General features: G+C 35.3%; 1 protein-coding gene across 1 annotated transcript; it reads right to left on the bottom strand.

Moving 5' to 3' along the window:
* Positions 1-1,069: 1,069 nt before the first annotated feature.
* On the bottom strand, positions 1,070-17,985 carry LOC124365147 (G-protein coupled receptor dmsr-1-like). Its single transcript, XM_046821100.1, has 7 exons — positions 17,530-17,985; positions 11,715-11,968; positions 9,588-9,725; positions 8,833-9,136; positions 5,589-5,708; positions 5,386-5,457; positions 1,070-2,044 (listed from the first exon to the last, which is right to left on the bottom strand). Exons 1-7 carry the CDS (start codon positions 17,728-17,730, stop codon positions 1,877-1,879), a joined length of 1,257 nt encoding a protein of 418 aa, XP_046677056.1. The 5' UTR covers positions 17,731-17,985; the 3' UTR covers positions 1,070-1,876.
* Between the last annotated feature and the right edge of the window lie 841 nt (positions 17,986-18,826).

The following is an 18,826-nucleotide window of genomic DNA, read 5'->3' as shown; positions in this document are numbered from 1 at the left end:
AGATGAGGATTCCAGACGTAGTTGGTGTGAGCTTCCGTCTCCGGAGGGACCCACTTAGCAAGAGTATTTACCAACAGAAAGAAGATCAGGATTCAGACCCACGGTGGTGTGAGCTTCCGTCTCCGGTGGGACCCACTTAGCAAGAGTATTTTACCAACAGAAAGAAGATGAGGATTCAGACGTAGGTGGTGTGAGCTTCCGTCTCCGGAGGGACCCACTTAGCAAGAGTATTTACCAACAGAAAGAGACGAGGATTCAGACGTAGGTGGTGTGAGCTTCCGTCTCCGGAGGGACCCACTTAGCAAGAGTATTTACCAACAGAAAGAATACGAGGATTCAGACGTAGGTGGTGTGAGCTTCCGTCTCGGAGGGACCACTTCGCCAAGAGTATTTACCAACAGAAAGAAGATGAGGATTCAGACGTAGGTGGTGTGAGCTTCCGTCTCCGGAGGGACCCACTTAGCAAGAGTATTTACCAACAGAAAGAAGATGAGGATTCAGACCCACGGTGGTGTGAGCTTCCGTCTCCGGTGTGACCACTTAGCAAGAGTATTTACCAACAGAAAAGAAGATGAGGATTCAGACGTAGGTGGTGTGAGCTTCCGTCTCCGTAGGGACCCACTTAGCAAGAGTATTTACCAACAGAAAGAAGACGAGTATTCAGACGTAGGTGGTGTGAGCTTCCGTCTCCGGAGGGACCCACTTAGCCAAGGAGTATTTACCAACAGAAAGAAGACGAGGATTCAGACCCACGGTGGTGTGAGCTTCCGTCTCCGGAGGGACCCACTTAGCAAGAGTTTTTACCAACAGAAAGAAGACGAGGATTCAGACGTAGGTGGTGGGAGCTTCCGTCTCCGGAGGGACCCACTTAGCAAGAGTATTTACCAACAGAAAGAAGATGAGGATTCAGACGTAGTTGGTGTGAGCTTCCGTCTCCGGAGGGACCCACTTAGCAAGATTATTTACCAACAGAAAGAAGATGAGGATTCAGAACGTAGGTGGTGTGAGCTTCCGTCTCCGGAGGGACCCACTTAGCAAGAGTATTGACCAACAGAAAGAAGATGAGGATTCAGACGTAGGTGGTGTGAGGTTTCCGTCTCCGGAGGGACCCACTTAGCAAGAGTATTTACCAACAGAAAGAAGATCAGGATTCAGACCCACGGTGGTGTGAGCTTCCGTCTCCGGTGGGACCCACTTAGCAAGAGTATTTACCAACAGAAAGAAGATGAGGATTCAGACGTAGGTGGTGTGAGCTTCCGTCTCCGGAGGGACCCACTTAGCAAGAGTATTTACCAACAGAAAGAAGACGAGGATTCAGACGTAGGTGGTGTGAGGTTCCGTCTCCGGAGGGACCCACTTAGCAAGAGTATTTACCAACAGAAAGAAGAATTCAGACGTAGGTGGTGTGAGGTTCCGTCTCCGGAGGGACCCACTTAGCAAGAGTATTTACCAACAGAAAGAAGATGAGGATTCAGACGTAGGTGGTGTGAGCTTCCGTATCCGGAGGGACCCACTTAGCAAGAGTATTTACCAACAGAAAGAAGATGAGGATTCAGACGTAGGTGGTGTGAGCTTCCGTCTCCGGAGGGACCCACTTAGCAAGAGTATTTACCAACAGAAAGAAGATGAGGATTCAGACGTAGGTGGTGTGAGCTTCCGTCTCCGGAGGGACCCACTTAGCAAGAGTATTTACCAACAGAAAGAAGATGAGGATTCAGACGTAGGTGGTGTGAGCTTCCGTCTCCGGAGGGACCCACTTAGCAAGAGTATTTACCAACAGAAAGAAGATGAGGATTCAGACGTAGGTGGTGTGAGCTTCCGTCTCCGGAGGGACCCACTTAGCATGAGTATTTACCAACAGAAAGATGATGAGGATTCAGACGTAGGTGGTGTGAGCTTCCGTCTCCGGAGGGACCCACTTCGCCAACAACTTCGGCTTGAACAATTGACCGAATGTAGTTCGGAACTGGCGACTCATGGAGCAATAGAGAATGAAGTTGATGGCACCATTTATAAGGGCTAGGATGTCCATTACCTCGCCAAACTGAAAAAAAACATATTATTTGTGAAATTTATTTTATATGAAATCATTAGTAGCAGATAACTTGTCCACAAGTAAAAATACTTGGACAAGGTTTAGCGGGATTATATTAAAAACTACATTTTTGTTTTGTATCGATGGATACAAAGTAAAACAATAGTTTGTAAGATGCAATTAAACTATATGTCATAGTTTTAAATTGTCATTCTTTATTTATTGGATTTTAGTTTAAAGATGAACTTTTTATAGAAAAGCGATCTCCTTTGTCGCTATAGAGTGCAAAGAAATTCACCTTTTCATCTTAGAAATAAATTAAACCTGTCACAAAGACAGTACTTGGTCGTGTTGAGTTCTCAATAAAAACAATACATGTTTGTTTTCAATAGCTCGAAATGTATTATTTATAATTAGGAAAATGCACTGTTAGGGTTAAATGCAACAATCTGTAGAAAACGATTAGGTCATACCAATAATCAAACGAAAAATAAAAAATCACGATTTACACATACTCTCTCACCTTTGGAGTTCTGTCTTCCTTCTAATTTCGGACTCAGGTGAAGTCATCCATTAGGAATATTTAATCATTCCAAGGATTTGTAAGAAAAATTTAAACTAGATTAATCTCTAGGCTCCGGTCACGGTTGGTCTGTTCGTAAATTTAACGTTTTGTTCTTAATATGAACAACTACGTCCAAGGCAGTTGTGCTGCCGTAATACAAAAAAAAATCAACATTGCACTGACAAGGCTATATGATCCTTTTATCTTGTTTAAGGAAGCGATCTTTAATTCATCCAAACAATCATAGTGCAGAAATGGATATATCGTGTAACTAACGTCTTCCAATTTTACATCTTACAAGATCACAAAAATTGTGAATCCTCCATTAGCAAGGTTCAAAAGCACAAATACGAAATTTCATGGCAAATACAAAACATTTAAGGGTAATAATTTCTTTTATAGCTTGTAATACCTGAGATTTTGGACTATGACAGTTTTCAACTACTGAAAAATATTTGAAGGACTTCAGGTTCTAAATCCTCTTAGCGTACGAGCAATTCCAGTGAAAGGTGTACCAGTACTATGACTAATCAGATCATGTTAGATAAGAGAATATTTAATGGACTTTCAATCCCGGGCTTATCTTGAGTTCATCCAAGATATTTCAATGAATATATTTGCCGCACCCACGCTCCCTACTCGACTAGAACAATTTACCATTTGATGATAATTTGAACCATCTACGGTTTCACAATCTATAGACAGCCCTCCCGAAACAAATTATGTGTGTTATGGAGTTTCCAACATACGTTATCTTGTTCATATTTTTAGCATTTTTACCATCTTGAAATTTTAACAGAGCACTTGATCTTCACTAAACCAACCACATTGAATATCTTTAATCATTAAGAGCCTAAAAATATCCATATTAAATTTTTACACCCTTTACGGTGTACATTGTAGTCCAACCGGTCAAATTTGTGCTCCAAGCACCGCTATTACTTTATAGCCTACGTTGGTAATTACTAAATTGTACGGTGATATCGTTCAACAACATCGGTTACAGACTCTGTTCGTTGGTGAATGTTTGCATTTAGAGTGAGACCTAACCAGTAGACCTAGTATAAACTCGGTACTGTGGAACTCGAAATATAATATTTTACAAAAATCTAATACTTAATAATTATTTGGTACAAATACTTAAAATAAAAATGATTTGTATAATAATACTGCAATTTATTCTCCGCTTGTTCAGTGCCTGTAATATCTTGTAAATCTTTCAATATGGAGTCTAAGTCTATCTGAATAGATTAAAACAGTGGATTAATGCTGGCAATACTACTTATTACTTTATGCTATTTAGTACTGAGAGTATCCTTGACCACGCTACCATCACAAGGTTACTGAGACTGGATGCCAATGATAGCCGGACGACACTCAGTCAGTTAGCGACGTAGACATTCTGAACGTACTCACGCAACACAACGAGCACTTCTTCGGCGAGTGTCTATTGTGCAGGTACACATGCTGCACTGACTGTACTTTATGTGTGAGCATCATTGTCAGAAGAGATAAATTTGCGGCTACCTAACCTGGAGCGATTGTTAAAGACAGTATATAGTCCTCAGCGACGAGGTTGCTACCAAAGTAGAGCCTTCAGCCAATGCAATTCCAAGAGCAGGTACCAAGAGCAAACTGCTTAAACGTTACAACATCAGACACCTATTTTACAAAAGAGCAACTCTGGTATACCCAGAAGCCATCAGGTGTACAACTATTAGATAAGGTGTTGTCTTTGTCTCTTCAGGTGCGCAATTGAGTGCACTACGAGGTTACCAATGTATCAAAGAACGGTGGAGCACCCAACAAACTAGATGGATAACACCTTACCATCTAGTTTTACACTGGATTATTAGATTATCCCAATCTCAGTATCCTAGTGATGGTAGTGCATTCAGTGATACTAAAATAGCATGGTAAATACTAAGTTGTAATGCTAACAGTATTATTTTCCTTTGAGCTTATTTGACCTCTTCAGATAGAGATGTAGTCTCCAGATTCCAGGAGTCAATTGTGTCACTTGTCAGATTACAGATTCTAAACAAACGGAGAGTTAATTGGAGTTTTAGTGCAAAAATCACTGTGTTAACTTCAACCACCAATACCTGTATTATACACACATACCTGATGGTAACAGTTCTTGAAGAACCGACGTCCAAGGATGCCGCTGAGTAGGCCCAGGATTCCTTGAGGAACCTCCGTGATGAGGAACAACAAGAGAACAACCACCAATACCTGTATTATACACACATACCTGATGGTAACAGTTCTTGAAGAACCGACGTCCAAGGATGCCGCTGAGTAGGCCCAGGATTCCTTGAGGAACCTCCGTGATGAGGAACAACAAGAGAACAACCACCAATACCTGTATTATACACACATACCTGATTGGTAACAGTTCTTGAAGAACCGACGTCCAAGGATGCCGCTGAGTAGGCCCAGGATTCCTTGAGGAACCTCCGTGATGAGGACCTCCGTGATGAGGAACAACAAGAGAACAACCACCAATACCTGTCACACATACCTGATGGTAACAGTTCTTGAACAACCGACGTCCAAGGATGCCCCTGAGTAGGCACAGGATTCCTTGAGGAACCTCCGTGATGAGGAACAACAAGAGGACAGCCACCAATACCTGTATTATACACACATACCTGATGGTAACAGTTCTTAAAGGACCGACGTCCAAGGATGCCGCTGAGTAGGCCCAGGATTCCTTGAGGAACCTCCGTGATGAGGAACAACAAGAGAACAACCCACCAATACCTGTATTATACACACATACCTGATGGTAACAGTTCTTGAAGAACCGACGTCCAAGGATGCCGCTGAGTAGGCCCAGGATTCCTTGAGGAACCTCCGTGATGAGGAACAACAAGAGGACAGCCACCAATACCTGTATTATACACACATACCTGATGGTAAACAGTTCTTGAAGAACCGACGTCCAAGGATGCCGCTGAGTAGGCCCAGGATTCCTTGAGGAACCTCCGTGATGAGGAACAACAAGAGGACAGCCACCAACATACGTGTAGTGCGGTCCACCCTTCTCTCCGCCTTGCAGGGCCGAGCACTGTCGCCCTTCAACCGCTGTTTCCTCTCGTTCACCTGCCAGGAACAAAATATAATTCAGTGATAAGATGAAACCTTCCTGGAGAAGTAAACGGAAATCCACCCGTTACAGTGAACCTCAACACAGTAAAACTTTGTTAGAGACTATAATATTTTTATTCGCAATAATGTAGTAAATTTAATATTTTAAATGGTGTAATCTAATTGTAGCTAGTTTTATTACTGTAAAAGTTACTACATGAGTAACCTGCCAGTAGTATGTGGTAGTCGTGTTTTAGTTCTATTGACGATGAAGTCAAAGTATAAACTGAACTCTGGAAGCAGATCATTATGGGAATCTAATCTCTCACTATGTTATGATTATTAGTATTACACAGTTTTGTTACCCATAGGTTCAGAAAACCTTCCACCTCTTGGGCTGTTAATGTCTTGAACCAAGCTGGTGTACAATGAGTTATATTTTTGCCTACATAAAAATTTGACGAGGAATATCTGATGTGGTATCACGAGAAATCTAGCAGTGAAATTTGCTTAAGACGCGTATGACGAGAAATTTTGAAATTTGACTGCGCACTGCGTATTTTACCCCATAAGTCTCCCTAACCATTTTTGGTGCCCAGGATGTAATTTGGCTGGGAACCATTCACCACAGATTAAAATATTTTTGAAGAGTAGTGGAGGGAAGGTAAAAAGATAGTAGATCAAGAATATAGTACGGAAAGTGAGAAAGATTTATATTTATAGTTTTTTAATTATAGATTTTATTTAGCAATTTTAATGTATCTATTCTAAATTTAAGCTGTGTTTAAGTCAACGTATTATGATTGTCAAAAAACTGGAATTGTCCTCAATGAGAAAAACTTATTTATATGTGGAAGGTGTTTCTTTCTTATTTTGTGGTCCTTTAGGAATTCATGTAATTGTTTATGTTTTATTTTACATAATCCTATTCTGTATAACTTACTAAAATTAATTATACTTAATACTTGATATATTTTAGTACAAATGTACTGTTTATTTTTTTAAAAACCCTTTCCAAAAATGTCAACTAGAGCCTATAGTAAACAGTGCCCACCAGTTGTAGGGTTGAAGCTAATAGATTGTTGTTTAAAGCTTTTTTAATTAGTTTTAGCTACATCGTTTTAACACATAAATTTATTAATATGTTAGAAAATTGAATAAGAATATGAGAACAATTTATAAGAGAGTATAAATGAAAGTAAAAAATGTGAAATGAGGAACTTCTTGGGAGAAATATGTGAGGAAATAATATATTCCACATATAGACATACAAAGACCCATTGTGTATTTAATATGGCTTCTTAATATCACAAAGGATAAAACATGTGTTTTGCACGTGCTGCGTGGATTATGAAAAAGCTTACACTTTTCCCTGAAGGATTGCCATCACAATTATTTTATTTTTATACCGAGATACGATCAGAGGTTGCAGTAGCTCTAAACAATTGTTATATAACTACGCCAACCACATTGTGACAGTTTTTATGGAAAGCATTATTCTAATATTTTGCATCTTTTTTTATTACTGAGTGTCGTTTCAGTACACAAGTATCATTTAGATCTGGTAAAATGTCAAACTGTGTTGTAAAAGTGAAGTAAAGTAAAGAATGTCTTATTTTACCAGGCGAAGTTAGGGCTAAGAAGCCCTCTCTAACACTTAACCTAGGGACCAACGGCTTAAAGGTGACTTCCGAACCACCACTGTGTTGTCACTCTAAATAAGTAGAATTTCTTCTAATAAGCGTATTCGTCGCTGACATCAAAAGCCATGACGTTGATAACATTATATGAGTGTTATAATATATTAGACGTCGTTTTAGATTATAATAAGAACAGTAGCCCTTAAAAACATTTTTATAATTTATGACTCCTTAGTTATTTTTAAAAGAAATTCATTAATGAATGAGCGAAGAACTTTATTAGTTATGCATGGTCGAATCTGATTTTTAAATAGTTTAGGAGATTCCAATGTCCGAGAATAATAAATTAGTTTTGGAATATAATCTCAAAAGTTGTTTTACATTTACCACGGGAAAATGTGGTCTCGAACAAATTATCTCTATCGTGAGTTTGAATTGTCTTCTTCAATGCATTGCATATAGGAACAAACTCCAAGGGTTACGATCACCTTTATGACCCCCGAGAAATTAAGATTTTATTAAGATAAAAATTAAGATTTAATTAACACTCATCTGATTATCCACAATTATATGGGCTATAGGCATGCTTATGGACACTAAAGGTAAAAATAAGATCAATAGGGGTGTGTTCTATCCTGGAATATGTGCATATAGGAGCCAATTTTATATATAAAATCATGTTTATGGACTCACGACAGCTTGAGATATCGATTATCCTCTGCAACGCGATGTACGTTCTTCTGCTAATTAAGATCATTAAGTGTGAGTTCTTACTAAGATTAATTCGTATATCTATTCAAATCATGTATATTTTTGAATATAATTCAAAAAATTTTAACCAGAGACACTTGTTAAGATCCGGAAGAGTTCAATGCTTTAGCAATTCCTCAATCAATAAACAAATACGTGGAAATCTTAGCGTCCCTGTTTGGCATATAGGCCAATTCTCATTTCAAAAATCCCTCCAAGCACGGCCCACTGGTCTCTACAATTGCGGAAAAAACGATGCTGGTCGCTAAATCTTCATTGCATTGCATCAAAAAAAATATTATTAATTGAAAAAGCCTGTTAAGTGTAATCAGCAGTTTTTTATGCAACAAATATTAAGTATGTCAGTACTTTTATGCAGATATCAAAGACAAAGTTACCATCTAACTTTTACTACAAATTTTCCATCTTCGTTGTTTGGCAGATGTAAACTTGTCAGACCTGTGTATTTATATAAACTTCTTGATCGGGAACTAAGGCAAAATCAGATATAGAACAAAAGCTACTAAGAGCAGAGTAAATTAAAATAGCAATAATTATACACTTTTTGACAGCTGATTTTCTTGATCGCTGCAACAAAACAAAACCAACATCGGCGTCGGAAACATAATTCTCTCTAACCAGAAATGATCAAACACGTGTATCGCTATAAAATTGCGTACGAAGCCTCGAGTAACCGCTAGTAGTTTATAAACGCTAGTAGTTTATAAGCGAAAGTACCAAAAACCAACCTCGTAGAGGACTGTGATGAGGTTGTACGAGATAACGGTGAGGATTACGCACGGTAGGAGCTTCATGACGACCGCGTACACCCAGAAGTTAACGTTGTACAGGAACTCGTTGTTCTCCCTGGCGAGGTCGGACAGTCCGAGGAAGTAGAGGGTGACGAGCCTCTGATGTTCTCTGATCTGAGTCGACCTCACGCTGAACACCAGGTAGGAGGGGATGCAGATGACCGCCGGCAAAGAAAACGCCATGAGGATACCCAGAGTACAGTTGCGGTCCGAGCAGATCTGCTGGCTTTTCTGGGGGAACCTGGAAAATGTAAATATAAAGTATCTGCACTTTATTGGATATTTCAGTATTCAAAAGTTAGCTTTTTACACGCTGATTTCGAGTGGAACTCCTGTATTTAGTAGTTTAAACGCATAAATAGTTCAAATATTATGTAATTACTTCCAAATGCTGGCTAAATTTCAAAATTACAACATTATAGCCACAAAAATCATTACAACGTCAACAAAGATTATTTTGCTTGGATCTGGTTCACTCAGATTATCCAACCTAGTAATAGATATTTATGGAAAGAGTTTTGGTCACACATTTTGGTTGCTCAATGAGGTTTTGTTATAGTTCTTCGATTTTAGCAACTTAGAAAGCCAATTTACCAAAAACGAGGTGGTGCCACGGATAAGTAGTTATATTACTATAATTCTGTTATATCCATATTTCACACAATTCCAGGTCACGTGATCAAGGTACTTACTTTATGGCCAAATACCGCCATATAGCGAGTGTGAGAGTGAGGCAGATTGAGATGGTGTGGAGCAGCTGTGAGAAGTGCATGTGGAACAACACGAAGAGCGCTCCAGAGTAGGAGAAGTCTGGAGCTTCGTTGGGAAGCCTGAAAATCATACAAGTGTCTTGAAAAAACATATATATTTTCTCAGCCACATTTCCTTATTTTCAGCTCGCCATTCGTTTGGCTTTCTGTTAAAGCTTTGAAATAATTCTTAAAACTCACAGAATGTTATACTTTTATTATTACTCCAAGTGTATTTTTCTGTTTGCGCTAGCTGCAGCTTTTATTCTGCGTATTTGAAATTGATGGCAATCCCAGATCAGGTTCACCTAGGGATCCATAATTATCTCTGCGTATAATAGGCAAAGTCCTCAATCACTGATCACTAACTGTCCAAATTCCCGATATCCCGTAAAGTTGAAATTTGGTACCATATTATGGAGCATATGTGAAATTTTATAGAAAACCAAACCATTTTCATAAATATCAAATATATATATAGTTGTGGAATGCAAACAGAAATTGTATTTAAGACGACTTTTAATATTAAAATTTTACAAAACATTTTGTTCTGATTTGTTTTTATATTGTTATGTTTTACTTTGATTTATGAATATTAGATTGTGAAATATATTTTCTAAAGCCATTATGAGGTATAGTTTAATAGAAAATGTTTTCATTGAGAAGTTTAGAAAATCGATACCAACATGTAACGAATATTATTTATACATGCTTTTTTGGGTTGTGATACTAGTACTTCTGTATTTTTCAATAAAGTAAAAATTGAGTTAGCTTTGAATTTTGAGAAATGAAATGATTTAAACGACAAATTAGAGGTATTTAAAATGTAAATGAAGGCTGTAATAAAATATTAAATAAAATAATAAATAATAATATAAATAAAATATATAATATAAGTGTTTGCAGCATGTAATTTGGGTTTATATGCAGCTTCGACAAAAAGTAAAGTTTGAATTCCGTCAGGTTCAAATCTTTCAATTAAGCAACTGCATTTTGCCCAACACTTGATGTAGCATTTGAACACTTTAAAAGAGTGTACCTAAAAAGCCAGATACCGTTTGGAAATGGATTAGTCATTGGAAATTGGGGTTGGAGTATTACAATAACATGTACACCTCAATAACTATGAATCAATTACTTGCTCCAGATGATATATTACTCGTACAATATGTTATTTTTTCTTGTAAAAGGGGATTTGGAGTTGCGTGTGGATGCTGGTAAAGTGGATTATACCGCAGTATAACATTTTTACAATGCAGCGGAAACGGTTGCACCAATACTTCAACTATTATGAATATAATTGAAGTCGATGAAAGTTTTTCATGCATAGGAAAAATTAATACGTTTATATAATGAGATATTTTATTCATAATCTTCTCCCCCTTTATTTCATTCTACCTAATTTGCTCATTTTATTCAATATATATTGAACCCAGCAAGTGAGAGATCCGGGTTCGACTCCCGGCGGAGCAAGTACTTTTTGAGATTCAATGTTTATTGAAATTTAAATTCTATATATATATATATATATATATATATATATATATATATATATATATATATTCACAGAGTTTGTGTTATTTAAAATTGAACTAGCCGAGAAATTTCATTGTACATTACAATACTAACTTTTCAAGATCCCTACCGTCATTTCATTTGTTATAGTTATAATTGGCTCTAGATTCTCTATATCTATTTAGGTGAAATTCCACCTATAAACAAAAAAATATTATTTTAAGCAAAACTGCAATATGCTCAAAAATTTATTTTTTATAATAATATTTATAAATAATGAAAAATTCGACTGCATGAACAGATTTTTATCATAATCACTATAATTTATACTTTTTTTGCTTATTTTCTTAATTTTTTGTCACGATCCCGTTTCGACCTTCTCCAAAACTATCACGACAGATGAATGATTTCTTCTTCAGGGAAAAGTTCCCTTTTAATTTCAAGAAAACTCAGCTAGTGTGCTTGCATAGTAAAAATTGACACTCGTCTCCTGGACTATAGCAATGATTTAAATTACAATAAATAAAAAATATTCAATACTCTTAATTAAGGTACCTGATGATGTACATGTAGGTAGCGAAGGGTATATAGTCGAGCATGACGAGCATGTCAGCGACGGCTATACCCGTCAATATCCGGTTAATGGGGGCAGCAGCCATTTCCTTGCGAGTAAGCACGACGACGTTCAGTATATTGGCGATAGTTCCGAAGACACACACCAGGAGCGCTATGTAGCCGTGAAGGTGGCGGTAGCTGGTGGTGGCATCCCTCAACCAATAGCAGGGCGGTACTTCCTCCACGACTGTCGGCTATGGACAAATGTATGGGTTATAGAATATATTGTATTCGTAATAGAAGAGTAATTAATTCAAATGGTACAAATAGAGGTGGAAAAGTTAAGTCTCGGATTGCTCTTTGTGGAACTAGAGCCTCAAGAGAAAAAAATTAAAGTTAGATAGAGCAGCCCAAGCGTCTTACATCAGAACTAACAGAAAAATCCTGACATCTCACCCCTACGAATCATATCTCCTGTGCAATAAATATAATCCAAGATTTTAGTTACAAACATGTACGTACTCATAAGGTGGTCGGTGTAATCATTATAACCTACGTTTTTCAGGTCACATAGTGTCAACAGATAAAACACATCATCCTAATTAGATTAATTTAAGAGGATGGAGCTATAACGTGGAAAGAGAGCTTATGCAGTAAGATTTTTTCCCAATTTATCCCTAAATTACTGAATATCCACCTAAAAAGTCTCTCAATAAGTATTAATATATAATTTTTACACAAAACTAATACGTGTATATGTTTTTAGATTTTGGGCAACGTATATACTAAGTTTAAGAAAGCCATTGTACACCTGCTGTATCACATCTGCATCTCTCTTAGGGCTCTTCCAGCCAAGAGTTCATTTAAAAGTACTTAAAATATTTTTTAAATTATTCTGATTTCTAATAGACTGATCCAAGGGCTGCATAAATAATTAAAGCACTATAACAATTATGCAAGGAACTAAAACAGTGTATATACATACATAGATGGGTGGATTTTAACCAAAATTAAAATAAAGATTAAGGGGGAAAAATTGGAAACAGGATTATCCTACAACTTGTACATACGTAGAGAGTTGTAATAGTATAAAAGGATAATGCATTTTTATATTTTATGCAAGTTTTATATTTTTATTATTATTGGGCTACAGGATTAAAAATTTTCAAATTCAATTGGGAGCTAAATATCCATTTTCAATTTTTTACGACCTTTTAATTTTGATGGGGACGGTCACCGAGGAGTCTGTTGATAAATGTAAATGTAAATATATGTTGATACGTATATCTTTTTAAAGTTCTGATCAATCGAAAAGAATGCCGCATACCGCACTTCAAACTGTATTGTATTTAAAAATTACGGTTATTCATGGATTAAACACAAAAGGTCCTAAAATATAATGTTTACAATAGAGCTTACAAAAGAATTTAGAATGTGATATTTTGTCTGGTTTCTTAAGACGTCAATTAAATGTTTCTAAACGATCAGTTTGTAAATCTAATCGTGTTTCTTTACTCATAAAGTAGCTCTGGTTGGAGGGGGTTGATTAAATATGAATATCGAACTTAGCTCCAGTTCAGCTTCCTCTTAGTGCAGAGTCTAAAATCCGATGCTGTCACAACTTGACTCCTGGAATATGGACATCCGTAAAGAATTCCAGTTTTTGTTCCATAATTATTTCAAAAGATAAAATCCTTATTGATTTAATATTTAATAATGTTCGTTAGAGGTGGTTTGTAAATACATGCATATAATATTCTAAAGTTCAAGTAGCCACATTTCACATATGGTCTGTTTTCAATATCAATTCAACGTTCATGTTTTACATTTAAGAAATTTAGTTTTTAAGAAGAGATCTTATTCTATGACAAACGGGTCTTTAGATATGTATTAAAATAAATATGAAGCTGAATATAAGTAATGCTTACAGACATTTTGATTATTAAGGAAATTAATGAGACAGTTCCAAACAATTTAAAGAAGTATTTTCCTCATTCCAGTAAACCATGAATGAGGTTTATTCTTGAAATAAGCGCTTGGAATAAGCCACCTTGACGCCCCACTTCTAGAATTTTATTTTATTTCTTTCCGAGTAATTGTATTCCTAGAATGAATGTTTTTGTTGGAAAGATAAATGCCCCTTTGAAACGGTATGAGCTGAAATCTTATCCTCAATTCGGTTTTTAATAACTTGCTTCTACTCCTAACTCCAATGAATTGAATTGAGGGGTAAAGTTACTTATTTATCTTAGGTCCAAAGGAAAGGATAGGATTTTCTACCTTACTGTGAAATTTGTAATTCTTTGTTATAAATCAATTTTATTTTCAAAGTTTATTACCTCTTTGAAGCGATATGGGTCGATTTCAATTATCTCTTATAATACCATGTTATACCACAAATACAACATTGTCATCAAATTACATTATTAACATTAAACTTTTATATAATTGATAAATTAATCCATTTTTGATACATTGGTCTAAAACCAAAAAAATCGGACATGCATTTTATCACTCAACAAGAAAATTGTGGCGTTTCAGAAAATGTTTTACAGTTTGTAGAAAAGGTCAAGATTTCTTTTTATATTATTTTAACATGCGGTTTAAGAAAATTAGGTTTTTTTTAAATAAAACGCGTATTACAAACCATTTTCTTATATAAAATATACTGTATGTACTTCTCTTAATTCAACTATCATATACACTCTAAGAATTTGTTATCCCTGTCTTAAACCGTATATGGTGTACCTGGTTTTAAAATGCACCCAACTACGAATTCTACAACCAATTTTTTGCGGAATAGTAAAACATGTTTGTTTTTATATTCATCCTGTCTTCATCAAAGATAAGGCTTCAAATTAATACCTTAATGATTGTTTTTTTAGGCTGCAACTGATTTTTTTAAAACCAAATGATAAATCCATAACAGCAGATCTTATCCTTTACTGAATATTAATCAAACAGTGTAAAATAGCTAATATGACGCTGCCTCGAAGATAGAAAAACGTGTATTGCTTCAAAAATGAATTATAAAACAAAAAAAATTCATTTCTATCTATCCTTTCGTCCACACGATATTCGAGAATGAACTTTTGATTTGTTAAAAAAAAAAACCGAGGTCAATGTTGGTGCATGTCATTTAACGGGATTTTTATGAACAATATCTCACATTTTTACATTAGTATTATGGATAAACCAGACTGCAACAAGGAAATCGCAAGTCCTTTTGGTATATATAAAAGGATAGCAAGAAATAAACCCTTATATACTTGGGGGTTTTAAATGATTTTGAAATCTTCTGCCTCACAAATATTGTGTAATAACTTGTAGCCAATTACTCTATTTCTCTCTTTTATAAAGTCTTGCAATCAATTCAACAAGCCCAACAATAAAGTAGATCCTTAACTTCTTACAATTAGTAGATCGATTGCATTGTATTACGGTTGTAATGGTTCCCAATTCCATTCTAATGGAATTATCAAACGACGGACTCATTACTTGGTGATTTAAAGAGCATTTTAATTTTATTGTTTGTATTAATGGACATTTTTGTCTCAGACACTCAGATTTCACCGCTTCTTGACATAAGTCTTACTCCATTCACCTTCTGCTTTGACCTTCGAAACAACCGCAGTTATTTTAACCGAAGCGTTTTAGGTTTATCCCCTGAAATCTAGTAGTTTTCATATATGTCAGTGGATTTAACGTGTATTGTGTTACCTAATTAATTAAACGAATTTTTGAAACCGGGTAATAGCCTTAGGTTCTACTGTGATAGAAACAGATTATCCATAAAAATCGGTAAAAAAAACTAGTAAATGCTGATATAATAACTTTACTTTCAATTATTTTTTAAGAACTAGTTTTGACGTTATGCCGTTTGCTGACAAAATATTGGTGCTACTGTAACTAAATAACTGTGCCAAAAGTATGAAATGAATATTTTGTGAACATATCTTTAAGCTCGTTTGAAGTTAAACATTTATTTAGTATTAAAGGAAAAGTTTATTTTAGAATAAAATCTTAACAATTACCATTTGTGTATATCGTCATTATAAAGTTACATGTGATCTGGAAATGTCTTCAAACTAATTTAATCTATAGTCAAATGCTTTTCCAAGTTGACAGTAAGCCTATTTCCGATCCAAAACATTTAGTGTTTTGAGATTTTTTTAACTTCAAGTTCCTAAGAATACTATAAGGTAGGAGAACTCCACACTAAGTTCCATGTAATACTTTGCATGCAAACTTTAAAGCCTACAAATCATTTCATTCTTGAGATTTCCTGAGGACATACAGACAGTCAGACCAAACATCTTTACTTATCCCCAGTCAAGAGAAAGATGCCAGCTTACCGAATGGTAGACGATAGTCAAATCCCGTGGATTGAAATGCACCTTCAATGAGGTCTTTTTTCCATGAGAAAGTTCAATACATAATTTAAAAAATGCCAGGTATATCATTCACGAGATAACACCCTAGTAGCTCACTCAAATTTCATTGAGGGATATGGTCATCATTAGACACTACGTTCCCTAAATACAAATGATGTAAAGTTTCTGTGATATAGGTAGGGGACTACAAAGCAGACATCACCATTGTCACAAACTTGTAACATTGAATTTCCATTCCATTATATTTTCACTCAATGAATAAAAGTCACATGTTGAAATCTCAAATAATTAGACCCTATTCTACAGATGAAATATTTCTTGAATTATCTTGCCAACATGATATATTCATAGTTTTTCATTAAATGGGTTCATTTAAAGGGTTTGACTAGTAAAGTCATCATAACATGATGTTAGATTTGTTGGAATAATAAGGCTGCATGTATTAATATGTTAAATGTTGAAATCTTTTAAGAGCATATTTAAATTCTTTATATATTAGTTTATTTTGATATTATCTCTTTAATATCATAGTTACCCATATAACAATTTAAAAATCTTCATCGACCTCAGTATAAACTGTTCCATGAAGTAGCATCATTGAACTCAATGTTCCTCATGCAAAATTAAGCTTTCTTCAAAGTCTGTCATCAGTTCATTCTGAAGATATCTCGCGGCCAGTCAGACGGATATTATAATTTTCCAGCTCCTCGAGTGACAAGCTTTACTAACGACATTGTGTCGAGCGTACTTATGTGGCCAACTATGTTTTGATTGTTATTTATAGAAGAGAATAGCTACTAATATTTAGATGCAAATGTAGATTTCTAGAGTAGAAAATATATTTTGAATATAACATAGTTATAGCATCAAATGATTGTAAAACTTAAATTAATTGTTTATTCAGTTATACAGTTATACACTTTCAGGTATACAGAGGAATATATTTGATTTGGCATTATCATCTTTTCCAAATGTGTATTTTGAGTTGGAAAAATAAAAACTTTCAAAATCTGTATAACATATGTAATACATGTATTGCTCAGATAAAATAATTACGATGGATAGATATTAAGCATCTTGGAAAATAATTTATACTGTCTAGAATTACCCAATCTGGTATATTAGATGTGTTTAGTTATGAAGACAGAACTATCGTAAGGTGGTGTAGTTTCTGAATCCAGAGCTCTTTAATTTATCTTAACCAATTCCTTAAATTAAGAACAAATCAAATCAAATATTTTATTTTACCAGAACATCAGAAAATGTATAGCAATTGTCAAAATACAATTTGATTTTTTTATTTTAAACATCCACACCACATCCAAAACAACATACAGTACTGAAATAGATCAGAAAAAGAATTTGACTGAAGATTGATCCTTGAGGGATCCCGTAACTGAGAAAGTTCAAGTTCCACCTACCTCGGTGAGATTTCTCACTCTTGCATGCATCTGACTCATGTTGAGGATGATGGCTATGTCCTCCTCAGTCAGGTTGAGGATGGCCATCAGTTTCTGGGACGGGTAGCCCATCCTCTCCATCTCCTCCAGGGCGTCACTGTTGTTGGTTAAGAACTGGATGGCGTTACTGAAGTAATGGGCGATCGCCTGGCCTCGGCTCATCGTCAGATGTAGGTGTGCTGCCTTGATATTCTAGTCCACACCGTCCACCTTCAGCTCATCAATCATCTTCAGCACCATCTCAAGCGACATTGATCATCAATCTCGTCACTGATCATTCTTCATCGAGTGATCGATGCATTGCAGGAACTTAAAAATGGATTATGGCTCTGTTTGTGTAACCTAACTGACGTATGTTCTTTTTAGCAAATAATCACATAATACTTCGTAACTTTATTTGAAATAATCAAAGAGGCTCCTTCATTGAACCTGTAACATATATGTATTATTTTAGTTACATATAATATAATATATTAAATATGTATTAATCTTTTTATGTTGCACGATCTTATTTCTCTAAACATTCTGATAAAATTTAAAATAACACTATAGGTATGGTATAATTGGTGATTTTTGTCACACAGTAGTCAATAATGACGAAGACACGCTAGTTAGCAACCGAACGCGCATCCCCGTTTTTAACATCGGGATAAGGTTTACAACCATTCATAAATGAGAAATTATCTAAATTACAATAATAATCCACTTCAGAAATATTTTATTGCTTGAGTGCTAAAGAATTCTTTAAGATACAATTTTTCGTTAATACTAACGATTTATACATATTCAAAATATATTTACTTATGAGAAAATGTGTAATGAATATAAATTACAAATTGTTACTTTTAACTGATAACCATATTTAAATTATTTATTATAATTGAGACATTAAAATTTTAAGTTTATCAAGAGAAATATTTAAGGAATAGAGAAATCTATTTGATACAGTTTAACATTATATTCCAATTTAAACTGTAGTACCGTTTAAAAAGCCGAGTTTCAGATGCGCGGTTGGCAGCTGAATATCGTTCCCTCTGTCATAAAAACGAGATATTGTTGGAACCAACTCAAGCAAAGGTACTTCTATGAATGAGAGGATGAATTCCAACTGTCTTCAGGAATAAAACTCCCTCTTTCCAAAGCTTTCAATTATTTTTATCTAAAGCATATCTAGGTATATTGAACATAAATTATAAATATATTATTTCATCAAATTTTTTAAAAGTTAAATGTATTTTCACTCCTAGTCTACTTTTGA

This window comes from Homalodisca vitripennis, chromosome 6 (assembly GCF_021130785.1).
Source record: "Homalodisca vitripennis isolate AUS2020 chromosome 6, UT_GWSS_2.1, whole genome shotgun sequence".
NCBI lineage: Eukaryota > Metazoa > Arthropoda > Insecta > Hemiptera > Cicadellidae > Homalodisca > Homalodisca vitripennis.
The sequence above is the reverse complement of the archived record's forward strand: the minus strand, read 5'-3'. Positions and strand labels throughout refer to the sequence as shown.

What these genes read in the sequence shown, in the direction of transcription:
- LOC124365147 (XM_046821100.1), bottom strand. Translation starts at nt 17,730, where the DNA reads ATGAGCCGAGGCCAGGCGATCGCCCATTACTTCAGTAACGCCATCCAG. An exon ending in TGGCGGTATTTGGCCATAAA is followed by an intron (nt 9,137 to 9,587) that starts GTAAGTACCTTG and finishes TACATTTTCCAG; the next exon opens with GTTCCCCCAGAAAAGCCAGC. An exon ending in TCAAGAACTGTTACCATCAG is followed by an intron (nt 2,045 to 5,385) that starts GTATGTGTGTAT and finishes GTTTTTTTTCAG; the next exon opens with TTTGGCGAGGTAATGGACAT.